This window comes from Copadichromis virginalis, linkage group LG23 (genome assembly GCF_057382275.1).
Source record: "Copadichromis virginalis isolate Kocher_CV1m ecotype Utaka linkage group LG23, C_Virginalis_male_GT1.1, whole genome shotgun sequence".
NCBI lineage: Eukaryota > Metazoa > Chordata > Actinopteri > Cichliformes > Cichlidae > Copadichromis > Copadichromis virginalis.
The window spans coordinates 9,242,039-9,269,595 of NC_140639.1; the positions used below are offsets into that span (position 1 = coordinate 9,242,039).

Here is a 27,557-nt window from a genome sequence, read left to right on the forward strand (position 1 = left end):
GCTTCTAACTCCTGTTATCTTTTCCAGGATTTTATTCTTTCCTGTCTCAGTTCTGTTTCCTTTTGTGATTCATAAATAGATATAGTTTAAATATAATAATTATATTATATTAAATTTAAAAAAAATGTAAGAAGTTAATATAATAAGCTAAATAAGATAATTAGCTGAGCTTCAGTTTTTCATCCTGTGTTCACCGTCTCCCTTTCCGTGTTAGGTATTTAATTGTTTTATGACTTCCCATTTTATACTGGTAGTTTCTGTCACTGGGACCTTTTCTAGTTTCGCTTCCCCTGTCTCATCATCTTGGATTTGTTTCGGCTGTGTCTTGTAGCCCGATGTTTCCCATCTCCCTGAAACCAGTTTGCATTAGTCCTTTGTTGCATTGCACCATTTGTTCACAGTCTTTCTGCCATGAACACAACATTGGAAAACCTCCCCTGTACCCTTAATGATAAGTTTAAACACCTGAGTGTATATCAATAAACGGTTCGCTGACCACTGGAATGGTCTCCGAGTAGCTGCATTCATGACTTTGGACTGCAGCTGGTGGTTTTTCTTTTGTTGTGCAGCCTCTGTGAGGTCTGCGTAGAGCAACATGAAGCAGGTTTTCACCGCCTCCAGATTCATGTTAGAAATTCCATCTAGTTAGCAGCAGATATCCAGATCTGTTTCAGCTGTAGTCCAACACAGGAAAGAGAAGAGACTCACTGGAAAAAGTGAAAAGAGTTTATAGCGCCTGAACTTTAAAAGAAGTGAGGGGCCTGTCGATAATAAGCCTTGTGACAGGACCCTACAACCCTCCACTCTCCCGTGACCTTGAAGTGGACGGATGTATTGTCAACAATCAAGATTTCTCTTGCACGCAATAATTTTGGTGCTATCCAAAAAGATTTTGGTCTTACTAATAAAAATCACCAGGAAAATGATAAAAATATACTTTTAAGCATTTTTCTTTCAGTTGAATCTCATTTACTAAATCATATGACACATTTTCTTCTTATCAAAAGGCCAAAAATAACAGGAATGGGCAAACATTTGTGTTAATTAGGGTAAGAGAGACTCACTGTAGTAACTACACACAGCTCAATTGTGCCTATTAGCATAATCACCCCCACAAGGCCAGTTTTTATTCAGGCAATAACGAGCGCTAGTAAATCTAATGCAGATGCCGTAGTTCTAACAGGCGGATTAAAAACTACAAAATTCTATAAAAACACGTCTACGGTCTATGTGTGGGAGAAAACTGACGTGAAAAATTACCCTGTGACTCGCCTGTCACATTGTGTGTAAATGACTCTCACTGAAACAGTGACGCACATGTGTGGCTTTTTATTCCAGTTATAACCACAAAGTTGGCCTCATGACCTTACAGGCCAACAAAAAATCAGGTGACTGCACAGCAGGACATTTCATTGGACGTGTAAAGAGAGGCGGCTTTCCCAGTCAGTCATCCACATGAGTCATGATGGTGTGCTTGGCAACAAGGCCATACTGTTGGACACACAATATCTCCCTGTAGCCTGTGGTCTCTCTCCATGGATGACTGCCTAAGACAGAGCCGCCTCCTAAGGTGTATTTTTCAGTAAGGAGGGCAAGAAAAATCTAACTCTGTACTCAAAAGTGGCACTGTTAGTGAAACGGCTGTCTGAAAAGAATAAATGCCAAAATACAAGGAGGGTGCACTATGTTAAATTAAATAAATACGTGTCCCTTGGGGTTTGTAGTCAAGGCTTTCAAACACGGCCTGTTTTCTTTGGCTTACCTTTGTCTATTGTTTGGGAATTGGAAGAAGAGGAGATGAGAAAAGGTAAACGGGAGACAGGAGACAAAATCTGTGCGTATAAAGCCTGGGGACTCTTTCTGTCGTGTTTTTATTAAACAAAGATCTATAAATCACACATATCATTAGCACTGCTGTCAGTAGGGGGGGGGGGATCACTTTACGCAGACATATACAGGTTCTTTTATTTCTGAAATATCATGATAATGATTACTGGGATAAGGTCGTTATAAACCTGATTATGCCTTCTGCACAGACAGACGGCTTTGATGATACGTAAATCATATTTACATGAAAAGCTTTTAGTTTTAAAAAAAAGAAGAAAAAAGACAGGATGATCCTCAATATCCGCTTTACTGCAGACAAGCGCTCGCCTTGTCTCCCTCTCACAAAGCAGCACATAAACACTCACTGCAGATGAAAGATTAATGATTGAGCTTAATAGGGGGTTTTGGAACGTAGCATTTCTGAAAGTCTGCAGCAACCAGACAATGAAGTAAGTACGTTAAAAAAAGAGGAGAAGAAAACAAATACATAAAAATCAGAAAGTAACAGAAAAAATGTTTTAGCTGCAAGCTCCCCAGACAACTCCCAGAACAACAAAATCTCTCTCAAAATAATAATAAACTACAAGCCTTATATTAACCTCCAACTCTACCATATTTTGATTAATGGATTCAACTACTGCATAATTTGTAGTTCAAAATAATCCTTCCACTTGTCTTGTGCTGGGTCTTGATGAAGCCCCTCAGTTCATGTTCTGTCAGAAAGAAGCCACTATAGCTATGCAGTGTCTTTAAAAATGAATATTTCTTACAGGCCTGAAAAGCAAAGCCTTAAACCTACATGAATTATCTCTGGCCAGCAGGAGGCGACTCCTCTGCCGCAAAAGCGAACTAGTTATATAAAGTCTACAGGCAAACTGGCTCCCTTATCTGTGACTTTTGTAAACACTTTCCTGATATGTTTATGTCTTCTATCATTAGTTTTATGTGATACTAAATGCAACATGGCCACAAATTTTAAAATTATGGTTCTCGTTGCTATCAACAAGCGGGACAAAGCATGGTAGTCACTGTGTGACTGACAAGTCCCTAGCCAATAAGCATGCACCGTCCCAAGGTTTCACAGATACATCTGCTTTGATACGATTTCCAAAAACTAAGAATGAGATGGGAAAACCTGCTGCTTAAGACTCAGTAGCAGTTAAATAAGCAATAGTGGATGCTAATGACTAAAATAAGAAAAGGCATAACAGGTCCCTTCCTATTATGCCGAGGAATTTAAACTACCAGTAAGTATCAGGGAATCCACCTTCCCCTAATAAAACTAACTAGATTAGTTCAGCACCATTTATAAAATTACTTGAAATGAATTCATTACAATTTAACAGCCTTTACTTCCCTTTGATAAGCAACAACTATTTGAATTCTTTTCAAATACCATTTACTTATTATTAGATGCACAAACTTTAAGAAACGGACAGCTCCAGGCCAAGTTAAACCCACAAAACATTTGTCTTGCACAGCACCAAGTCAGAGCTCAATCACAGCCGGCTGGCAACCACAAGGCAGCTGTGAGCTGCCGTCATGTCAGGGTTGGTGTGGAAACCTTTAGGGCTAAGCTGGAGTCATTTTTGTGGATGAGTGGAGTCACGCATCCATGATTTCAAACGCTCAGATGGAGCAATGGCCTGTTTGGTATGACGGGGGGAAAGGGAAGTCGGCCTAATTGCTGACAGAAGGAGAGTGAAGCCTCTGAAAAGCAATAAATATCTTGTGGAAAAAAGAGCTGAAGCTGGTTTCTGTTTTTCCTTCTTTTTCTTTTTTTCAAGTTATGCAATTACAGACCAGGGAACAGGATATTTACAAGTCAGCTGGTTAAATGACTCATCTCAACCAGAATCATGGAGTGAAGAGGAATGTACATTTTTCAACTCTGTGTGTTTAAAGCAGACCCATTATTCTCATTCTCATTCCTAACTGCAAATTCTTATTCTTGAACTCTGTTAGAGAAGCTTTGCATGACTTATGGCTCAAAATAATCCTTGTTTATATAATGCTGGGTTTTGCTCCAGCTCTGACTATCTGAAAAATCCTGTGTGTAACATATGTTTGGGCACGTACAACCCATCTAAAAAATTTTGTATAGCATCATTCAGAGGCAACAGCACTCCCCAATGGCATCATACCTGTGAAGGTGCGCTGCAGGAGAGGCCCCCGCTGATCTCTCCGATTCGAGCTGCTGCCGTGGGGTTGCTGGAGCTGATGAGGACCGGACCGCTAATCTCCATGGAGTGGCGCTGGGGGGGAGGTGCTAGCATGGGTTTGTGCGACATGGTGAGAGAGGTGAAAGAATGTCGTTTCTTGCTGTTCTTCTTCTCCCCTACCCGGTGGGCACCATTTGTCTGAGGCCCTGAGGAGGCCCCTTCCCCGGAGTCTCCACTGGAGTCGGACGGCTTGTCCAACTCTATAAGCTGCCGAGCTGCCGAATTGAACTACAAGAGAGGAAGAGAGCCAGCAGGGTTATGAAGAGAGGAGTTGGAAGTAAGTAAAATGAAGGACTGATGGGGGAAGAAGCATTAAAATGATCACGAAAACTGTCACTCTCTATAATTAATCTTATTGTCATGGGAAGTCTCTCTTAATGTATTGACTGGAGAGGGTGAGGAAAAGAACGTGCCCAAGTTGGACATCACATTTTCAGTCCTCTGTCTCACATTTGTCTAACTTACATATGTCTACACAATTCAATTTAACTCAAATTATTCACCCATAAACACAAGAAGTGAATTTTATACCAATATAGAGATTCTGTATCAGCGTCCAAGAGCTTTGAAAACATGAATAAGCTCCAATGTCAGCACTGTCACCTTTACAGACACAAAAGAGGTTGCTGCTTGTCAAGCTTATAATTAACTAAGACAAAAAAGCTTTTATGCACTTGAAATTCTTTACAAACTTCCTAAAAACACATTTTTACATATTTGCTTTCATGCAATATTTTGTAGTCCTATCGTCTCACCTGCATCATTTATGAATAGCTTTGTGTTAAAAATGCTTTTACATTGTTATTAGTATTATAATGAATTTAGGATTCTTTTATTGGTTTTTAAATCTTTAAATGGTCTGGCACCTGCGTATCTGTCTGATTTGCTGAAGCCCTATGTCCCCACTCGTTCACTCCGGTCAGCTGAGCAGCTGTTGCTCTCAGTCCCCAAATCACGGCTGAAACTGAGAGGAGACCGAGCGTTCTCGATCGTGGCTCCTAAGCTTTGGAATAATCTTCCTCTTCACATTAGGCAATCGACATCAGTGCTGGTTTTTAAATCCGGATTGAAAACGCATTTTTATTCACTGGCTTTTGACTCAGTGGTTGACTGACTTGTATTTTATTGTTTTTGCTATGTTTATTATTTTATCGTATTTATTATTCTCATGGTATCTATTATGTTTCTATTGTTCAGCACTTTAGTCAGCCTTGTGTGTTTTTAAAGTGCTATATAAATAAACGATGATGATGATGATGATAATCTGTGTTGACTTTTTTCTCTGTCATGTTTTCCTCCGATTTAACTTCTGTATGTTTTTGATCCTGATGTCTGCCCATCTGAATTTAGTATTCTGGTTTTGCTTTTTTGTAAAAGGACTTTGTGAAGATGCCATATAAATAAAATTAAGATAACTATTATTTTTTCTATATAAAACCAAAACAAGGTCTTAGTTAAAGCCTCAGTCACAAAGGCCTAGAGACCAGTTGGCAACTCCATGGCAACCTTTGATCGCTAGTTTAAAAAAAAAAAAAAAAAAAAAAAAAAAAAAAAAAAAGTGGATCCCCTGACCAGTTAGTGAGTAGCTGTTTGGGGCTGCTTCCTGTCATGGGATGAAAGCTTGTGCTAACACATTTTAAAGGGTGCAATTTTTACTTTGAAGAAGACAGTTCTCTGGTTCTGGTTTAAATTGCACTTTTAGTTTTACTATCAGTCAGGGAGTAGTTAGCCAGTATTTGCAGACAAATCGGTATATTCCATACAAACTATGACCGACCACAGCAATCAAAGTGATTAGCAATCAAAGAAATCACAAGGACTTTGGCGCAGTACCTTCTTTGTGACCAATTTTACTCAGTGACAGAAATCACCCCCCACAAACCTCTCGCCAACCAGTAGGCAAACAATAAGCATTTTTCCCCCAGTGACTGGGGGTTACAGGGCAGGGGTCACTGAATGTCTTCCTGGCATGTGTGTCTGTGGTTTAACCAAACTAAAAATAATAAAAAGCAATAATTTTGACAATTTTTCCCTTACAAAACACACTAAAGTACACTACAATATGAAGACAGCCTCTTTACCTTTAGTCAAATTTGTCAACACAATTAGCATTAGGTTTGTGCACACATTTTTTTGACTAATATGACTAAGGATGACTTTTAATACATTAAAATAAACTGAACTGAACAAACAAATACTAAATTATAATATTTCTGCTGTTCATGATACATCTTCTGTGCAGGGGGCTTTAGTCTGAAAGAGTTGATGGTTCAAAGCCAGCTATGAAACCACAGGCTTTTTAACCCTTTCAGGCACCATAATGTATGACTGACAGTGATGTATAAATCAAAGAAGCAACACTAAAAAGGGTTCAGTTAATCACAGGGTGTGCTTACTTGCTGTCACAGGTTGCCCCAAGCAGCTCTGTCTACTTAGGACATAAAAGCTATGCATTACACTCAGATCCTGTGCAGGTTCATCACTGACATGTCAGCACATTAACAAATATACATGCAGGATTAAGAGCAAAGCACCAGGTGAGAGCCCTTCATCTGATTAAATTATAAGGCCAACTTTATAGATTAATTCATATGCACAACTGAAGACGCAAAAAAAGCCCCTGAGGCGATGAAAAAAAAAAACTATGACCTAGATATTCACTGGTTATGCAGAGACAAAGAACATTTTAGGTCGCTGTACATTTGCTATGATTCTGCCACTGTTTATGAAACCAGAAAAACGACTGCCTAGCATCGAGGGGAGAAGACAACAAAATGTTCTATTCTGCAGTTTCAGTTGTTAAGATACAAAATGATTTATAGCCTTGGAAACACTGCATTCTGCTTCTGCAAAACCCCCACTCAGTGTAGAAAAATATGAGTATAAAAGGACAGAAAACATACAACAGCAATAAAAAAAAAAAAGCCAAAACAAAAACAAAAAAACAACTGTCACAGCTTTGAAAAACTTGCACAGACTAACCTCAAGATTCTTCCGCAATCTAATTGATGGACACCATGTCTCCACCAAATGCATTTAAATCTATAATGTTTCTATAATAATTTATATAGATTATTTTGGTGAGTTGCCCAGTTTTGGAGATATACTGACTACAGAGGTGCATGATTTCTAATTAAACCACAAAACGTGACTTGAGGCGGTCAAATTTCAAAAAACAAAAAATGTCAGCAGCTGTAGACATCATCATCCAATTATCCAAAAATGTGAACAGTTTCATTTAGGAAACTTTTGTTTTTTGCTTCCTATGGTTTACATCTGCTATCAAAAGAAGGTTGAAGAGGGCTAACATACCAGCTCAGCCCAGTAGGTATAACTAATCCAAAATGTACCAATGAAACATCTTGAACACTTAACACAACCACCAGCCTGAACATCTGACACAAAGCAGGATGGATCCACGATTTCCATTTCGTATTATATATTTGGGAAACTGATCATTCTCTGCAAACTCTACAGAACCCAGTGTGTGGAAATCCCAGCTGCACATAATAAAGTGGTCAATGAGTGCATATTTAAGAGGAGGCAGACATTTGCAGAGCGAGTCGCACCTATTTGATCTTCACGTGAACAGTTTCTTCAAGTGAAAATGAAATGATCTTTCAAGGGCAAAGATTTGCTTAATTCAGTCTAAATTATTCCTAAAGCTTTTACACGAGACTGTCAGTGAGACCGCGACTGTCTAAATCTTCAAAGACGTTTTTAATGGTTCAATGAAACATAAGCATTTCAAAAGGATGCGGAGTATCATACATATTTTGTGAGATATATAAGGAAGGTGTTCAAAGGAACTGATCTTAGTGAGACACCTGCTCCTGGAGCGATTGGTGACACTGTAGAGTCCCGTTAGTCGTCTTACCTCAACATACGAGATGGGGAAAATTCCAATTTTATCTCCCAGCATTCCCTCGGCCCAGTTTTCATCTACTCTGCGGATCACAGTCAGGATATCGTCCTGAAATTCCAGACAGACAGGAAAACACTCATTAAGGATACTGCTAACTAAGAGAGTTGCTCATCCTTGAGGAACAAACACTGAACAGAAATAATGAGGTGGGTGCAAAGTTTTATTAAACGGTACATGCCCACGAGTAAAAACACAGGGGTCATTGTGTTTGGAAAAATACTTAGTAAGCTTGTTTAGGTTTTTGCTCATGTGGCACAAACTGATGAAAGAATAAACAGCAGACCATGACCCAACAGCTGGACAGACATAACTGCTTAATTATTGTAGTTAAGACGTTCCTAATTACAGCTGTTCATCAAGAAGTCTGGCTGAAAATCTAAACCATTTCTCTGGGCGTCAACAACCCTGACATTCCAACATACACACAAAACCTGAGTAAATGAAAGCTTAGAAGAAAGAGTGTCACTGTAATGAGAGGTATTTTTGTTTTACTACACTGACCATGTGGCAGAAGTGTGGGTTTGCAGTGCTGCTGCGCCTCACCTTTGAGAAGGGCAGACAGTCCTTGTCGGCCTCTTTATCTTTGAGCTCAAAGTCATAGAGAGCTTTGCACTGAGGTGGCGGCTGTGGCAGCGGCTTAATAACTTGGACAAAGTTGGTGGGGAAAAAGCCGTGGACTCCACCCATCTCACCGTGGTACCAGTTCTCATCCACTTGTCGACGCAGGATGATAATGTCACCCTTGCTGAATTTGAGGTCTCCTTGTTCCTTGCCATCGTAGTTGTAGAGCGCCTTGGCACACGGGAGCTGGGGTACGCCCTGAAAACCGAGGGGGAGAGAAAAGATTGAAAAACTTAGTTGTGGACAGCTGCATATAAAGCTCAATCATTTTGTGCCTGAAGCATGTGTAGGAGAAACTACAACACACTTATATGATGCAAAGATGCAGAGTGACAGGGTTTTCATGAGTCAATATCAATATGAAAGCAAACAGCCAACAAACACAAGTCAGTGTACTGATGACAATGGCCAATTTCTCAGGACTTCCACAGCAGCCAGCAGATATCTAGAGAAGTCATTACTTATTAATGCAAAAAATAAATAATAAAAAACATGATAAAAAAAAGCTAAATGACATGTATATATGATGAATAACGTGGCAGAAGGACTATCCACAGTTTAAATTTATAATGGCTTGTGTGAATTTTTAACTGACTCTTAAGTAGATGCTAGAAGCATCTTGCATTTATGAGACAGAATACTTTAAATCTTGTTTTCTTACCAAAAATGTGCACGACAGCAACCACAATAGTTATAAAACATAACATTTTAAATGATTATAATTCGAAACAGCTTTTTTAATTGTCCTGGTGTGAAAACTGAGAGAAGTCATGTAAATAAAATGCCTGTCCAATCCTGTCAAGTCTGACTTGAAATCAGACGGGTTGTTTAGTCTCTTCTGCCCAGTGCTGGAGCCAGTGGGACTACTACTTATCTTTACGACTACTTATCTTTTTCAGCTGTTTAAGCAGGAAATGGATAGATGGATGGATGTTATTGTACAATATAGTGAAATTCCATATATGCTCCAAAACATTTCCTGTTGTGTAGTTTTAACATTTCTTTAGTTGGAACAACAAAAAACGGTAAAGAAAAATTAATAAAGTCTGACATTTTAAATGGAAATTGGACAGAATCCACACCAGGACCGTAGCAGTGGCGGACATGTAGCTCACAAGCATGCATTCAGCCCCTACATGAATGTATTCAGGGCTGTAACAAGTTCAAAATAAGGTTGAAGATTGAATTTTGACAAACCTACTCTCCTAAAGGACCATTAATCTGCATGCAATCAAAGCCTGATCAAACAGAACTTGTGGACTACGCATATATTCACCCGTTTATCGAGATTAGGAAAAGCAACAAGTGCTTTTCACACTTATAGTGTGGCCGCGGCTGGTTGTGAGGAGAGAGCGTCTTCAGAAGGCTCAGGGCCCTGCTCGCTTTATCTTGCAGAGGAACTTTTTTTTTTTTAATCTCAGCCTGCTAGACCAGAGTCCTGAAAGGCTCATTCAGGCAATGACAATCCAAGTAAAGAGGGACAGCAAGTAAGGGGGAGAAGCAGCATAGAGGATAGAGAAGCATCAATGTTCTCTATTCAGGATGGGTGTCCATGAGGAAGGCTTCAGTCCAGACAACCCCCACCATTTATCATGCTGCTCCCTTTGGAGTGATCAGAATCACAAATGCTATGAAACAGACTGGAAAAAACTGATAGTGTAAAATACACAGAGTAGAGCCTGCAATGAAGACTCAAGTAGATACAAGAGAGTGAGGGGTTAAAAAAAAAGCAGAGTTTGGAGCTCTGCAGTATTGTTAAAAACTAATGAACTGTTTAAAGCCTCAGTGGAGAGTAAAAGTACAGAGTGAACCATGATGGTGAGCCAGGGTGACATTGCCCTGCTGCAGAGAATCACCCAGCCTGAAGCACAGAGCCAATCGCTCTCCGACTCTGCTGGTCTAGCCTGTGGGAGACAGAGAAAGGGGAGGAGCGGTGCTGCAGCCCCCTGCACACTGCACTGGAACTGGGCCTCCTTTCAGGGGGAAACGGGGCTTTTGAGCCCACCCAGGCCTGGCAGGGAGTTTCGTGATGAAAATGCAAATGAAAGTGCAAACTCTGACATTTTTGTTTTAAATGACAGAACAGGTTCAAGCCATACAAAAACAAGTGGATATAATTACATTGTAAATATAAAATGCTTGTCCCCCTCAAACTGGGACAATTGTAACCACTTGTTTGTACACTGAGGCCAGGACTCAATAAAAACCCTTCAGCAGTAGCGCAGTGTCCAAAATCAGCACTCTTATGCAATCGCTTCTGTACACAGTAAAAGTCATTCAACATGCTAATAAAGTACAAAAACTCTACTGGAAAGAGGCTCATTGAAAGCCATGTAAATTTCAGATTTTCCAAATAATTCCATCAATCTGGACCATTTTTTAAAAAAATGCATAGATAAATTAATAATATGGTCAACGGACCTTAGCAATGGATGCTTTGTCAGCTTTCTTTTTTTTTGATGGAGCTTTTCACTGAATATAACAATAAACTTCATTCATTTGTCCACTAGAGCTGATCGTGCCCACTCAGGATAACATTCGTGATTTGAGCAAACACAGAAGTAGCTCTCAGTTCTGAAGAGAGTTTTAAAAACAACTTAAAGAAGATTTAAAGAAGACAAGGCCGAGAGGAAGACAAACGCAGGAGAGGCGTGCAGTCAATTTTCAAAATAAAGGACCTGATGCAGACGAAACGCAGTACTTCTGAAGCAATCCTGGCATGATTTTAAAGCAGAAAACAAACCCGCGACACACATCAGGGGTACTTCCTTTACCACCAATTTGTGATTTCAATCTCCCTCTCATGCCTGGTGAAAGGAGGCACTCTTATTCCAATTTCTACTTCCATATTTGTATTTTTTTTTAATTCTACTAGAGTAGCGTTAAATGATTTCAAGTATAGAAAAATGTTCATTTATTTTATAATGCACCCACTTAGTTCATCATCTCCCAGAAACAAGCTGTTGGAAGCTAGATGCAAGAGTGTGCATAAGACTGTCTTAAACTGGGGGTGGGGGCTAATATCCGGTGTGAATCCATGGAGACAGTGCTGTTGTTTCTGCAGGAGACTTTCATAAAGAAGCACCATCAACCCTGACCAAACATCACCCTGGAGAGCACAAGAAGCTTCTAACAGGAACATATGGCGAGCTAAAGAGCGTCAACCACATGAATGCTATAAAAAAAAAAAAAAAAAAAGTCTCTCTCACACACACACACACACACACACACATTACATAAACACACAAGTGCACACAAATCATTCTCATCTTTATTGCTTTTAACCCCTCCCTGGGGGCAGGATGGGAAGTGTACATCTCTGGATGAATGTTGCTGTGGAAAAAGCGCTGTCCTGATTTCAAGCTCAACTGCCAGACAGCCAAGAGAACAGCCATCTACAACACACGGTCAAATCAAGCCGTCTTTTTTTCATTACAAGCCTTCAATTGTTCAACATCTGCAGTGAAAGTTTATAGAAGTGATTATACAGCAACAGCAGCCACTGTCGTGTTGCTGTAACACAAGGTCGCTACTCTAAGAATACGCAGATGGCTAATGACTTTTAGCCTCTTTAAACATTTATAATCCATGATTACCAACAGCAGCAAAATCCCACTTCAGCCCCCAAAAAGCAAAAGAGATAGTTTGCAGGCCACAAGACATTTGAGGGACATTAATTTTTCAACACCAAAAGCACTAAGAGTGTTACTTAGAGACAATTTAATACCACCCAGCTGCTAAATTTCAGCTAAAATAGTAGATAAGTGGTGTGGTGAAAGAAATATTTAGGTTTGCAGACACTGTATAAATAATTACAGTATGAGCACTGAGAAAGCACAAGTTACACCAGGCAGCTGTTTCATAACCCCATTAGACCGCATTAGGTTGTTAATACTTGTAGTAGTTGTTATTGCTACCCCAAAACAAAACTTAAATAATAATTTCTGGTGAACAAAGCACCACTGCAGATTATAAATAATTAAAAAGAAAATGTAAAGGCCTGCATTACAGAGGACATCTCTTGAACTGAGGCTACAAGCTCACAGGCTAGCTTTCAATGTCAATCCCACAGTAAAGCCCACTCTATTATCGTTTTTGAGTCTAGTGGGATCATAATTTACAAAATAACATTATGTTAAATTCAATATGACTTGAAATTACCAAATGAAACCATACATTTTTGTAACTATATTTTTTTTTAAACAACCAGAGTGCTCGCCACCTGCTGGTCAGTATAAGAAATAAAGGCTTGAGGTTTCACTTTTCAAACCCAGAAGCTGTCCTCTTGTGCTACTGAATTTTAGGCATTTTATGGGTATTTTTTACAATGACTGACTAACTAGAGTCACAGTTTGCACCAGTCCACTGTGGTTTTATGAATTCATATTTTCTTCCATTACACTTTTTTTTAAAATCTGAACTGGAAGGCATGCAAACAGGCACAGGCAACTAGCTAAATCAACTGATGTGGGAACTGCTCCAAGAAAAAAAAAAAGTCAAAGGAAAAGAGCAAAGGAAAAAGGGTGTCCCAGTGAAAAGAAACTCAACTTGAATCCTCAGGATCCAGGTAACAGCAACATTACTAACATGAAACAAGACTCAACTGAACTGGAAGGTAAAATTCGCTGCTCGATTTGTAAAATATATGGTGCCGAGGTGACAGATATATGGAGAGCAGCAATGGAGATACGGGGGTAAGATGCTAATGCAGCTCAATGAGATTAACATTAAGCAGGGAAACGGATAAGAAATTGTCATAGTTAAAAGTAATTGCCAAAAGAATAATCAGACACAAAAGTAGGACTTGTGGTTCCTCCCCAGTTTTCAAACATGAATGTTATAGTGTGATGTATAAGCAGTAACAAGTGGGGGAAAATTGCACTAGAAGCTGTGAACACTAACCTGTGTTTATACACTGGAAAGCGGTACAGACAGATCAGAGAACGCGAGAGAGCCAAGCCCAAATGTGCAGAGCATCAGCTGGTGTGAGCAATAACTCTTGTATTGCAGATAATGCAATTAGACCTGTGCACTAAAGGGATTTAGCTGTTATAGTGTTCCCTTCCACAACACTGGATTATAACTGAATTACTCGAGTTTTACTCTACAGCACAGCAACACGTCAACAACCAGCGAGTAGGCAGGCATAAAATGTATGCAATGTCATGGAGGAAAGACTAGGTCATATGGGGATAATTGTACTAACAGCTTGCCTTTACACATGTCATGTTTGCAAGAGACGTTTTAAAGAAAATATAGCAGACCTTTCTGTGAGACTGTTGCACATGGTTCCAGCACACTGTTAAACTGTTATGACGAAAAGGTTCATGCAATCAACCACCTCTCCAAAATAAAAATAAACTCTGAACATGATCAAACGTACTGCAGGGTTTTTCCTGGCTCAGAATCGCTGTTTGGAGGGTGTCTACCCACAGCTGCGAGAATAATTGTCCACATACACTACAGGCAGTGAGTTCAGCATTTCCCACAGAATTAGGACTGTATTCGAGGAGGTAACGGGGGGCACAGGGCACTCATGCATTAGCACGTGTGAGCACTTGAGAAAGGTTTTACATCTGTGCTTTTCTAAAGCAGTTAATAAAGAATACACTTTGTGACAATAAATAATAGAGAACCAAATAACTGCCTCTTCACTGAGTTTTCTCTTTCCATGGAAAGACTCAGACTCCACCATCTTGAGCCGTAGACGGTGACGGCACTCTTTGTTCTACTCTTTAGCCTTGATGAGTGGCATATGAATGAACCAGTTCTCCACCTGCTGCAGGTTCTGGTTAGATTGGTCCACCAGCTTACAGTAGAGAGAGGAGGGACTATGAATGCCAGCTGCACTTCATTAGAGCTGAAGATCATCCAACCGCAGACAGACAGATGACGAGAAACACCTCAACAAGGACCTAGCCAGCCAGGTAGCAGGATTTAAAACAAGAGATGGGAAGCTAGATTGTTAGCAGTGCCAAGACTTTCAAAATAAGAGCAAGGGGTTTGCCTACCCAAGTAAGGTCTATATGTGGGAAACATGTACTTGACAAAAATAAACAAAACAGTTACTTTTGAACATTTCATAAACAATAATGTCTCTCATGCTTTAGTAAATGCAAAATGTAACAAAACTTATTGATAAATTATTAATATTAACCAAAAAAATCCTTTATTTTTTGTTAATACTGATTATTTTGTAAAAGAGTTTTGTTTTGGTTTTTTTTTTCAACACAAGCTACACTCGTTTATCGCGCATGTACGTATAAACAGAAACAGACAAAAATAGTTTGTACAATTAAAAAAAACTGTAAAAATAAGGACAAAACATGAATCAGACAAATACAACTTGTTACGGCACTATAGTTGTTCAGTTAATATCTTCCATCTAGGTTTGCTTATTACAGAAGTCTACATCATTCACCACTTTATCACTCTGTAATCATACCGAGAGTGACGTGACTGAAGTTCAAGCGAGTGGGAACTTCACCGATACACAGATGTTCTGACTTAGACTCACACAGTATGTGATATTTCACATAGCGGTCAATAATTCCCCAACTATAAATCAATCTTTGAATTGTGTGCTTGGGAGCCAGGGAACTACTGTTGTTAGAAGATTAATCGATTATGAGATCAGAACTAACTTTGTAACATTTGATTATATAATCAAATCCAGCATAATAAGTGAAGGCCTAATTACAAAAATAATTTTATTACATCACTGAAGTAGAACGAAGGATTTCCCCTTTGGTTTTCTTCTCGTAACTACATTTTGGGGTTTCCGGGAATTTCTTTTTGCAGGAAAAATTCTACACTGCGTAACAACTGCTTCTGTTGTACACAATCTGTGTGTACAGCTGCAACATCAGGGATACAGCTAACTTTTGCTCTGTCAGCAGTCCAAGGGTTATGTGTAACCACAGCAGACAGAAACCTTTACCCCCTATGTGCAAGTGCCAGACATTACTCCACTCCCATATGGGCACCTCCAGATTCTCAGCAGGAGGTGGAAGAATGAGCAGAGGGGTACTACTGCCAAAACTGTGTGTGTATGAGGGGAGGGGTGTGGGGAGGAGTGTGGGGGTGTCTGTCCGTCTGGTTTGCCCAACAAATATTTCAAGGCCAAGACATGTCAAGCGTTCTACAAGAGCAGCACAGGCTCCATCTGCCAAACTGACCAGGTGGTCATAGGACATTTGTTGTTCATCACCAAGTTGCTGTTAAGTGAAGATCTTGCCACCAACGCTGCAGCACAAGCACTGACACATGATGGGAGTGAAAAATTCTCAGGCCATCTTGTTTCCATTAGTTTAAATTGATTCCTAAAGGTCTTTTTAATGACCATTGCAGAGTGGGCTTTTATCACCGCTTCTGCATAATGTCTAAAAGGCTAAGAGTTTCTTGGCATGAAATGCAGAAACAAAAAAAAGAGGGGCATACAAAGGGCAGTGATGTCAAGCTTATGAAAGCCAGGAACGAGAGATGTTAAAGAGCCAAGATGTTAAACAAAATGTGCCAACCACACGAGTGAGCAATCTGATCCAGAAAATCTGAAGCTGTTAGTGTTATAAACTTTTTGTCCTAAGATTTATTTTACTGCACATTTCCTTTCAGTGTTTCCATGGACTGTGCGTTTTAAAGGTTTCTTCCAAATATTAAATGCTTATTGGTGGCACCAGTGGGTCTGTTTTCATCCTAAAAAAAAATCTTGCATTTACAGCTCTTCTGAAATTGCCAAGATCAGCTGACTGCTATCAAAGTAACTTACACTTACACTACAGATTAAGTTAATGGCACACACATTGCTTTTCACACTCCAAGCTAGAAAAAGTACCTGACTTTAGTAACCTGTAGAGCCTCCCTGAGCAAAGAGCTCCATTAGATGTGTCCTGTAGCTTCTTATGGTTAACAGCGATCATTCCTCAGATGCAGTTGTTTCAGTTTAATATTTCTGATATCCTGATGAACAGCTCTCTTTACGTCATGTGGCATAATTATTTTAATCCAGGTCAGGACTCTGACCTGGCCATTCAAAAATATTAATTTCTTCTTTTTCAACAACTAGTCGCTGATTTACTCAGGTGCTTTGAGTCCATGTCTTGTTATGTGCTCTTTCAACCACTCCTAATCTTCCGATCACAGACAGCTGTCCTGACATTATCCTGTCAAATGTGTTACATAAATTCAATTTAATTGTTCTCTTGGTAACAAAAAGACAATCATGCACCGATGTAAGAAAGTCACTCGAAATCTTGATGCTCCCTCTACCTGGTGTGAGAAGGGAACATTGTCACAGAGGAGTTGTTAAATAACCTGGTAATCTTTTGCAAACACGAAATGTACTCCAATGTTTTATACTCAATGTTCAATACTTTCTTCATGGTATCCTTACATTAATACTACTTCCATTCAAATCTTTCTTATACTAGACACAAGTTGCAGAGACTCCTGCAGGTGTCTTGCTGTTATTCATGAGTTCTTTTTCAATTCTTGCAGGATGGCACATTTTGTTCTATGTGAGATCTTTTTAGAACGCCCACTATAAATGAGAGTCCTGAAATTCTTCCATCTGTAGTCAATTTGTCTCCTTGTGTATGGATGAATTGATGCGTATCCATGCTCAGCTTTCTGCGTCTCTAAAACACTTCATTTAAGCTCCGTTGAAGGTTGTCATTTAGGCATGGTTCACACCAAGCACTTGCTTTCAAGCTTTATTGAAGTTATTTGTCTGTAACTTCAATTTGTATGTCTTTATTTATAGAGAGGGACATGTCTACAAACCTAAATCTGCACTGATGCACAATGACACACCTATCAGAACCATTGCGACACCGATTGCCACATCTGGTGTATATATGAGCCTGACCGATTCACATTTTTCTCTAACAACTATAACTGCTATACCCGACATGATGCAAATGATTTTTCAGATAATACAACACTGACAATTTAAGTTTATTCCATCTTCTGACATTTTTTTTTTACATGTCTAATCACAAAGAGTGTATCAAGTTTGCCACAGGCCCCATCTTATCTTAATGACCTTGTAGTACCATATCACCCTATTAGAGCACTTCGCTCTCACACTGCAGGCCTACTTGTTGTTCCTAGAGTATTTAAAAGTAGAATGGGAGGCAGAGCCTTCAGTTTTCAGGCCCTCTTCTGTGGAACCAGCTTCCAGTTTGGATTCGGGAGACAGACACTATCTCTACTTTTAAGATTAGGCTTAAAACTTCCCTTTTTGCTAAAGCGTATAGTTAGGGCTGGACCAGGTGGCCCTGAATCCTCCCTTAGTTATGCTGCAATAGACGTAGCCTGCATTGAGTTTTTCCTTTCCAGTCACCTTTCTCACTCACAATGTGTTAATAGACCTCTCTGCATTGAATCGTACCTGCTATTGATCTCTGTCTTTCTTCCACAGCATGTCTTTATCCTGTCTTCCTTCTCTCACCCCAACCGATCGCAGTAATTGGCCACGCCCCTCCCTGAGCCTGGGTCTGCCAGAGGTGTCTTCCTGTTAAAAGGGAGTTTTTCCTTCCCACTGTCGCCAAAGTGCTTGCTCATAGGGGTCAAATGATTGTTGGGTTTTTCTCTGTATCTATTATTGTACGATCTACTGTACAATATAAAAAAAAAAAATTGGAACCTGAGAGGTTAGATGACTACACCGAAGCTACCCGTCGAGATACATCCACTAATTATGATAGTCTAAATTTCTGTGTGTCTCCTCGTAAATCGTTTCTTAAATTTAAAACAGAAACACAGGCTTATGAATAGCATGCCATTACCCTCCAGCAGTGCTAGGTCTTTAGCTTTACTTATGGGAATAGTCCCAATCTGTGCCACTGGTAATGCTAATTACCAGTGGCACAAATTAGTTTCTTTTTTTTTTTTATATATATAATACTCAATTACATAATATTGAAATGTAGAAAATTCACTTGGCAGGTCAACCTCTAAAATAAAATGAAGACTGGGAAGTAACAAGCAGGACATGCCAAAGTTTTACTTTCTGACATTAGAATAATGGCGTCACACAGGGACCTTGAGATGAGTTCTTGTCACACCAGAGCCTCATGACAGAGCTTACTCATCTGGAGTTGTTGTCTCACTCTCACTCTGAGACAAAAGGAAAACTTCCATTCTCGAGTTTCTATGGAAACGCCACACAGGAGGACTTTTTTTTAAAGCTATTTATGGGTCTCTTGACAGTGCAGTGAATCTTATGAAAGAGAGTCATTCAAACTCCAGACAGTATCCTACTCTGGGAGAGAGCGAAGATGGGGGCCCAGCATAGTGGCAAAGTAATGGAAGTAACCACCTTAAAGAAATACTTTGAGAGTTTTGGGAAAATGCAGTTTGTTTTCTTGCCAAGGTTTAGATGAAAAGATCAATGTCACCCTCATGTCTTGGCTCATCGTACAAGACTACAGCCATTGGCCGGTTCTCATTGCTTTGCATAGAGACAGAACACAGGAAAAATGCTCATCTAAGTAATAAGTCCTAGCTTTATAGTGGGTGTTTAAAAAAAAAAAAGAAAAAAAAACTTAGGCTGGAAACTTCAACTAGCCTAGAAAAATAGTCTGTTTCCTTCCCACCCCCTTTAAAGCTCATGTTTTTGAACTGCACCAAAGAGTCAATTTTTCACCTTCTTTTTCAGAGTAACTACAGTACTCAGCATTGCAGAAAGTGCGACACTCAACAAGATTATCACCCTTTGTGGGAGTAAAGTTTAGGTAGCTGCTCTGTAATTTTGAAAAATTGTAACATTTGTGACTAAATGAGATAAACTGTATGTACTAATTACACTGGATTAGCCAGAAACAATTGTTCATATCTGGCTAAAAACTGTGCCAGAATCAACATGCCGAAATCAGAATTCATAAAGTTCAAGTGGTGTTTAGCACTGGTGTGGCAGAAATCCTATATCTAAATGGCTGAATTTTGTATAGAAGGAAACGAGCAATAATCCATTCAAGCTTTCCAACAACTACAACAACTCACTGAGCTTGTTTGTTTCCCTCGCTACATACCAAATTGCTTCCCACACATTTGTCTACAGGCAAGAAAACACTCGGCAGTCTGGAGGCCAGATGGAGGCCTGGATCACATGTGAGAAGAACAGGAAGTTTTCAGAAGCCCTTGAAACTCTCCTCCTGTTCCTCCTCATGTTCTTCTCTGTTCCTAGGTCAGCAAAAGCGTCTGTGGGTTTTTCTGAAATTTATTTACAGACACAATGTCTTTCATCCCACTACATGCAAATTACTAAACACATCTATGGAGTAACCACTCGCTGACCCCAAACAAAATACCGTTTACTGCCAGTTCCTGGCCCTCCTGTGTACATTTAGGGTTGGTGGGAATCTGGACACTAGAATATAATATTTTTTAGAGTTGAGGTACAAACTCCATAAGGATACCATGTGCAGCTCTAGGAACTATATCTCTGTATAAAGGTGGTGTAATCACAGTGAGGTTGTAAAAACATTCAAAAAGATGTTTCTGGCCCAAGTACACTTTGTAAGCTACAGATTAGTCCTCAGAGAGAAAGCATTTCTGAAGTAAAGGGGTACGGATTTATAGTACGGTATATACACACACAATGCACATCTGCCACACATACGGTTTTCATGAAGCTCTTACGCATGTGGGTAAAAGTGCTGGCTTTAAACAAAACAACTTGCACATGAACTGGCATGTCTCTCTGTGCAGCCTTTTGCATATGGGCTGATTTCTTTACCTGGCTGGCCTCATATGAGGGGTAGAGCCTGGTTCTGGGTGGCCCTGGGATCACCCAGTCTGCTTGTCTGATTTGAAACTGAAAGATCAGAACTCTTTAAGTCTGTGCCAGTTCATACACTGTGCTTAACACTGGCTCTCACAGGAACCCACTCAAATTTCAGAGCAGACAGAGTGAGGAAGCAAAATGTAAGCTAAAAAGAAACAGAGCGAGATCAAAGACTGAAAAGAAAATGAGGCAAAGAGAGGAAGAAACGCTTGCCCTCCTGAACCTATAATATAGCTTTGTGGCACAGACACACTGCCATTTGGTCAGCAGGCTAATTTAGCAACGCAAAAACAACTGGGGCAAGAAATCACTGGGGCACACAACTGACGTGCCAAAAACAATAATCTGATAATGATTAGAACTGCTCAATGCAGCATTTTTCATGTTTTAAACACCTTTTAATTGCCAGCAGACTCCAACTTAAAAACTAAAGACTTTCTGAACCTCTGCTGCCTATAACAGTCTTGCCTCTGTTTGAAGAACTTGGGCTGGACTTTCTATGCACTCCTGTGTCCTCTGCTGCTGCTATTTTCAGGTCCCAGCCTGAACAGTGAGCAATACTAACTAACATTAACTCTAAAATTGAGTCCACTAATCATAAACATCAAAAAATAACCGTCTTTCTAAGTAAAGACAAGCATGTTTGTACACAACGCAAAGCCTGCAGACATTACAATACCAATATGAACAGAGTCATAGGTACTCCTGTAGGTCTTCATCTGGCTTGTGGGATCAACTAAAACCCTTAAATGTCATTCTTCTGGGGAATGTTTTCTAAAAATGTCTTTTTAAAATTACTTCCCCAGCCAAGTTTATGAACTAGACATCATCAGATGATCCAGTGTAGCTAAAATACAGATTAAAGCTTGCAGGCAGAGCGTCACTTCCTCGCCCACTAACATTACCTCAAGTAATTTTTATAAATGTAAAGGGTATTTTTATGCCTTTACTGGATATTTGAGCAGTCAAGATAGACAGGAAAGTGGGGAGAAAGAGAGGAGGACAGGATGCCGCAAGGAGCTGCAGGTTGGACTCAAACCTGCTTCGCTGCACTCTGGCCATGTGGAATATGGTCACCTGCTCGCCTACTGAGCTAAACTGGCACCCCAGCATGCCCGTTCTGACTCTACCAAATGCAAAAAATTTATAAAATAGAGAAAAAGGTTCTATTCAATATGAAACTAAACTAATAATCGGGCCCATAAAGTTGTAAGGAACGTGTTTACTGAGGTCAAAAAGGAAACTGAGGGACTTCTTTACTTCTATACACAGGAAAGATTTTTGTAACCACATATTTCACCCCCTGTTGGCCATTAAGAAAAATGCAGCTTTAAGACATTTCACTACTTAAACTATAAAGATAAGTCAATCTTCTATACCAACTATGGTCTCATGTAAGTCTACTTTGTATACCTGAGAGCCAGTATAATAACAACAGTATGTATGATGGTCTCCCAGTCACTGTAGTGTTTTGTTAGCATAAACAAACCAACTGCAGTTTGTTTCACGGCCGCAGGTGTTTTTAATTACAATGGTTTACTGGAAGTCGTGTATAGCTCTTTACAGTCTTGTAGACCAGATCAAGCTGTCTGTCAAACAGTAACTAAATTTATGCACGTTAGGAAAGTCCACGTAAGTTAATTACAGTATTACACAACCTCTGATTACACTGTAAAACTATTTAAACATTTTTGTACTGAAACGGATTACAAGTCGTCTCCTGTAGACGCAATGATAACATTTTCTGAGAAAGCAACTCATTAATCAGCACATTAACTAGATTAAAATGAATCAACTCAATCATTAGTGAGATTTTGAGCTCACAGGCTTCTTTTGTCACATATAATAATAATTAATAACCTGGATTAGCACAGAGGAAGTCAACTTGTATCCAAGATACAACGGGATTAGTTCGCAAATGTCACAGTATCTGTGTATTGAGTACTAGTCAATATGAGCTGAATACTAAGCATTTCCTCACATTACTCTCCACTGTGTTGGTGAAAGCATGCAGTGTCTGTAGCCTTTTGTTCTCTCAGTCATTCAGGGTGAGCCACCTGCTCTGCTCTGCTTCAGCTGACTTTAATTTACTCAGGGTGTTGCAAGGCAAAGGGAAATTTGACAAGAAGCTGGGCGACTACCTTTTCTACTATAACCACTACTATCTTGTGTTCCAGTAATCTTTGTTTAATGTGTGCATGTTTCTCATATAACTGCTTATCTTTCAATTGCTCTGTTGTATGTCAGAGCAGTGGTCAACTGAAGAACATTTGCTTGCACTGGCTGATATTTGTACGCCTCTACAGTGGACAAACAAAGCCAGGATATTGACATAGTACTGGAAAAAGGCCAAGGCACAAACACTGCATCTGTTCTCTGAGTCAAGGAGCAGCACAGCAGTGACCATTTTTTGCTTTCTTAGCAAAGTGTGTGAGTGCATTTGGCCAGTCCACCCTAATTCAGTGCAGATGTAACGTGTAACTGCTAGCCTTCCTTCATGTGTCTGGCATCCCAAACTAACCAAAGAGCAAATCTGGGAAAAACTGTAAATAGTTCAGCGTCCTCACTAGCATAAGCTGAAAGTGTAGTCCCGTGTACTCTACAACCCAGTTTACCTGCATGAGAAACCCATTTCTGAATTTTAGATTTCTCCTCTTCTTCTTATCTGTGGACCATCCCTTAGCTCTTATTAAAGTTCAGTCTCTGCTAACTGGTTAGCCCTTCCTGTGTTTCCCTGCCAGGAAGTTGACCGGGAGCTGCTGTGGTGATCCTCAAGGTATTTCATACAGAATTTTATATCTCTGCTCTCCAGGGAGTCTCTCCTGGACTCCAACTCAACTAACAGTGACTACAGTTGCTTTATGCACTTCAAGATGATAGAGTTGGGGTTCATCCATGGAATAAAGAACTAACTATAGAGGCAGCAGATTTTGGCGCACCCATTTCATCCCCTACTGCAACAAATCAGTTCAAGTGTGTGGGAAACAGTATTGCTTGACAAGGTCATTGCACTCTTTATTTAATAAGCTTGTGTCAGTCCTGAAGCTGTAGACCTCTGCTTTAATAAAGTACAAACTTAGTTTTAGTGATCAGCCACAACATTAAAACCACAGACAGGTAAAGACTGTAACACCGATTACCTCATTACAATGAAAGTTTGCTTCTGGAAACTCTGAGTCCCAACATTTTAAAAGGCACTGCAGATGAAGCAGACCCCCTTCAAGCAATGGCACGCCCTTAAAGCAGCAGGACAAAAATAGTCACAATGGACTCAGTTTTCCAGCCCCAGATTCACTGCCAGGCACCACCAGACCCCGAACATGTATTGCATAGTGTATCGAAGCAGTTTTGACAGCACAAAGCAGAGCTGCATAATTGCAGGCAAGTGGCGATAAATACTTATCTTCATTTTAAATATATAATAAAATAAGCATTAACAAGAAATCTCTTTTATAAGCATGTTGCTGACATTTCCTGCCCACATTTGCCATTAAGGGCAGACACATGGGCAGAGCTCATTAGACATTTGACGAGATTCACATTTCAAAAATCCCATGTTGCTTTGGTGAATCATCTCACAGCAAGACAGATGCTGGCTCTTCTGAAACTAATCAGGATGTCCAGATTCATAGCTAATTGGCCTCTCGACATCATCAGCGTGAATTTCAGAGCCTCTCAGAAAGGAGAACAGAAAAGCAGACTGCCCGGCTCAAACTCGCACCAACATTTCAACATAACTGTCACATGTCTGTTTGTGTACTGCCTGCACACCTGTGTTTTTGTGGGTGTGTACCGTATAATGGGCCCTCATGGATCTAAATTCAGTCTGTGACTCATTAAAACAAACATTGCTCAGGTTGTGTCAGACCAGTCATAGAGTACTGTGTGTGTGTGTGTGTGTGTGTGTGTGTGTGTGTGGGGTTGGGCTCAATGTACATTTGTCTCCAATCAGAAGAGTTATGATGGGGTACAAGTTGAAAGCAATTCTCAAGTCAGTGCTTGTGGTGGGATGTGAGTGCAGAAAGCATATAATGGATGAGTCTTGGTCAGATCTCTCTTCTATTCAAGTCCCCTTCAATAATTAATCATGTGTTGTCAGCAAGTGAGACCTCACACACGTGGAGTTACTGAAAACACAGCCATCCAGTAGCCTAGTTTTGAATATTATGACGAACTTTCTTGCAAAATAAGTCATATAAGACTCCTTTTTAATCATCTGAACCAGAAAAGAGACGCAAGAGCTCAAAGAATGTATTCAATAAACAAATGATTAACCACAATGAGTTTTTTTTAACCATCATCTTTCCTGGTTTAAGTCACTGAAAGCTTTTTCTTTTTACATTACAGCAAAGATCTATAGAAGCTAGTCTTGTCAGGTGGTTAGTAATTCCACGACATGGTTATTTCATCTAACACGACCAAACTTCTAACGAATAAATATAAAGCCATAACTTAAATATTTTTAATTATATGACACATAAAAGTTACATTTATAGTCAAATAAGTAAAAATAAGGAAATGAGGATTGTAAGTAAACCCCCTCCACAGCTTTTACTACTACTAAACATGGGCACTGTTGCACAACAGTAAGCTGGATTTCACTTTTTCTGATTTAAGAAAAGAGCATCAACTATTACATTACCTAATATATCTTATTAGCCTGCTGCTCCTAATAACCATTATATTAAATGCATTTTTTTCACAAAAAACAAAAGACAACATTTTCCTTAATTTGTATTAAACTGACATCTGTCCACTTTTGTGCATCACTTACGGTAAGCTAAATTATTCATTCCTGTATGTAAACAAGCTTAAAGAAGATTGAATTCACTCTGGCTGATGCATTTACACACTCACTACTTTCTCTTCATGCTGGAAATGTAAAAATAACCTCCCTCATTTTCTCAGTCTTCATCTTCTCTTCCCGTTTGCAGAGGTGCACACAAACAGTTATCTTTCGTTTGTGCCCAAACAAAGCCAGAGTTATGGAAAGTGGCAAGTGCTACATGAATTATGTGTAGCAAGAGACATAATAAGCAAAGAGCTTTAGTGGAACAATGAAATTGCCCAAATCCATCCTAAAAGGAGGTGGAACAATGATGCGGTGGTTAGCACTGTTGCTTGGGTTCCTTCAAATGCAGCTGCCGGATGGGGATGTGTGGAGTTTGTGCCTGTGCTTGTCAAGGATCTCTCTGGGTAGCCTAGCTTCCTCCTTAAGTGGTTAGGTTAGGTTCATTGCTGATTCTGAATTGGTTGTAGCTGTGAACATTAGTGCAAAATGCTGATAGACTGACCACCTATGAGAGCTGGGATAGGCTCCAGTTCCCTCCCCCGTGAGTTGGATGAGCAGTTGGCAACACTGATAGACGGCCAGGTGTTCCTAGTCGAAACCCTGTTTTTCCCTACAATTTTACTATGATAAAATATGCCCGGTGAACTTCTACTGAAGTTCAGCTTCTACTGAAGTTCAACCACACCATGACTGGCTTGGATCTTTCTCAGTTTGGCTATAGACTGGCTCTTTGTGCAAAGGTAGGCAAACACTATTGTTCCACAAAACAGATTGATATTCTTGAAACGTTGTCTTTTATGATATGTGGTTCGGGCTGTTTGTCAAATCCAACAAATCTGAAAACACCACCTGAGCCACTTATCACATTTTCATAGATTTTATGACTATTCAATTAGCTGTCACTGAAAATGTGTTAGATGCAGATCGTTTGTTAAATTGAAAAGGCATTTTCATAAATCAAGATTTTATGCCCAGAGCTCTTAAAGTGATTAGCATGCAATTTGATTTTTCAAGACGTACACAATCCTGCAGTTCACTTTCCCTCAACATTTTAGTTTTACTTTGTGATCCAAATAACTTGTGACAAACTCAACTATAATCTTGTGCTTCGGGGAGTAGACTGTACTTTCCAAGCCTCTTCCGATTGCGATTACTGTTCACACTGCAAGTAAATGTGTTATGGCATCCAGTGGTGAAAAAGATGTGGCTGGACAGTTACATTTATCATTAACACTTCATCATCTGGATACCCAGTCCCTTCTCACTGCTGAGACGTCTCTCAGGGACAAATGCAGATTAACTGCACCGCTGGGCCTTGAAGAATAAACAGGAAACATTTCAGCACATACAAGAACACCAACATGGAAAATCAAGACCAGAAATCCTAAGCAGACATTTCAAATATCTGATGTACTTTTTCCCCCCACTTGGGAAATAAGCAAGGTGAGTCAGAGGCTTCTGCAGCTGCTTAAAAGGTGGGTTAAGATCAAGCAATAGCCCCAGGCTCAGAGGTCAAACAACTGAAAATGAAACTGAGCGAATCATGATTCTGCCTGAGGGATGGGAACTGAACACTTAACATGCCAGCAGTCAAACGGTCCATGGATGACCAATCCTGGCCCACCAAACACAACACAGGGTGAGAGGTGAAACTGTTATGTTAAGGTCAGCCAGGTATTAGAGGTGCCTCGGGAATACTTTGTGGTTAGGGGGGACTCCTGCCCTCAAACAGCTGACAAAACATCAAAAGGATAAATTATGCTGAAAACAACTGTAAAACAATTTAGTGTTACTTCATCACGCACAAGACAGACTAGATGACATTTTTATTTTGCTGACATAACCTGAATTATTGTGTGACAAGCACAACTGAGAGGATTGTAAAACAAAAAGCTGACAAGTGGTTGGTCCCCAAAACATTTTTCTAAGAGCCTTTACCCAGGCGGCCACTCGACCACACACATACTCACACACAACACAGGATCTAAAGAAAGGCTTTTGTTAGCTTCCACAGGTGTGACTGGGACTGAGGTAAAGAAGGTCGTGGATGCTTGTCTTAGTATCGTCATGCTGACAGACATGCCAGGAGATGTGACAGACAAAAAAAAACAGAAAAAAAAGACGACCACTGGCAACTGTGGCATTTTATGTTTGGAGGACCACCCAGAATCTAGTGTTAAAACAACATAAAAGAAAAACATCAACACACACTATTTACAAAACCTACACAATGAAATTAACCCTGTGAGGTCTGATGCTTCTTTTATCGCACTAATCTAAGAACTAAAAATGTAACTACATGTCACAGCAAAGCAGACCTCTGACTCTGACTGGTCTGTTTTTGAGCAATTTTAAGTGTAAACACATTATTGACTTGTCGAA

At 39.8% G+C, this 27,557-nt stretch overlaps 1 protein-coding gene across 1 annotated transcript in view; it reads right to left on the reverse strand.

Annotated features, from left to right (window-relative positions):
• The window catches only part of sh3rf1 (SH3 domain containing ring finger 1), a 51,268-nt gene that overhangs the window by 11,613 nt on the left and 12,098 nt on the right, over nucleotides 1-27,557 (reverse strand). Inside the window, exons 3-5 of the mRNA XM_085447753.1 lie at nucleotides 8,518-8,793; nucleotides 7,927-8,022; nucleotides 3,972-4,277 (exon numbers count right to left, since the gene is read on the reverse strand). Of these exons, the coding sequence (XP_085303879.1) occupies nucleotides 3,972-4,277; nucleotides 7,927-8,022; nucleotides 8,518-8,793 (678 nt within the window). The remainder of the gene's footprint in view (nucleotides 1-3,971; nucleotides 4,278-7,926; nucleotides 8,023-8,517; nucleotides 8,794-27,557) is intronic.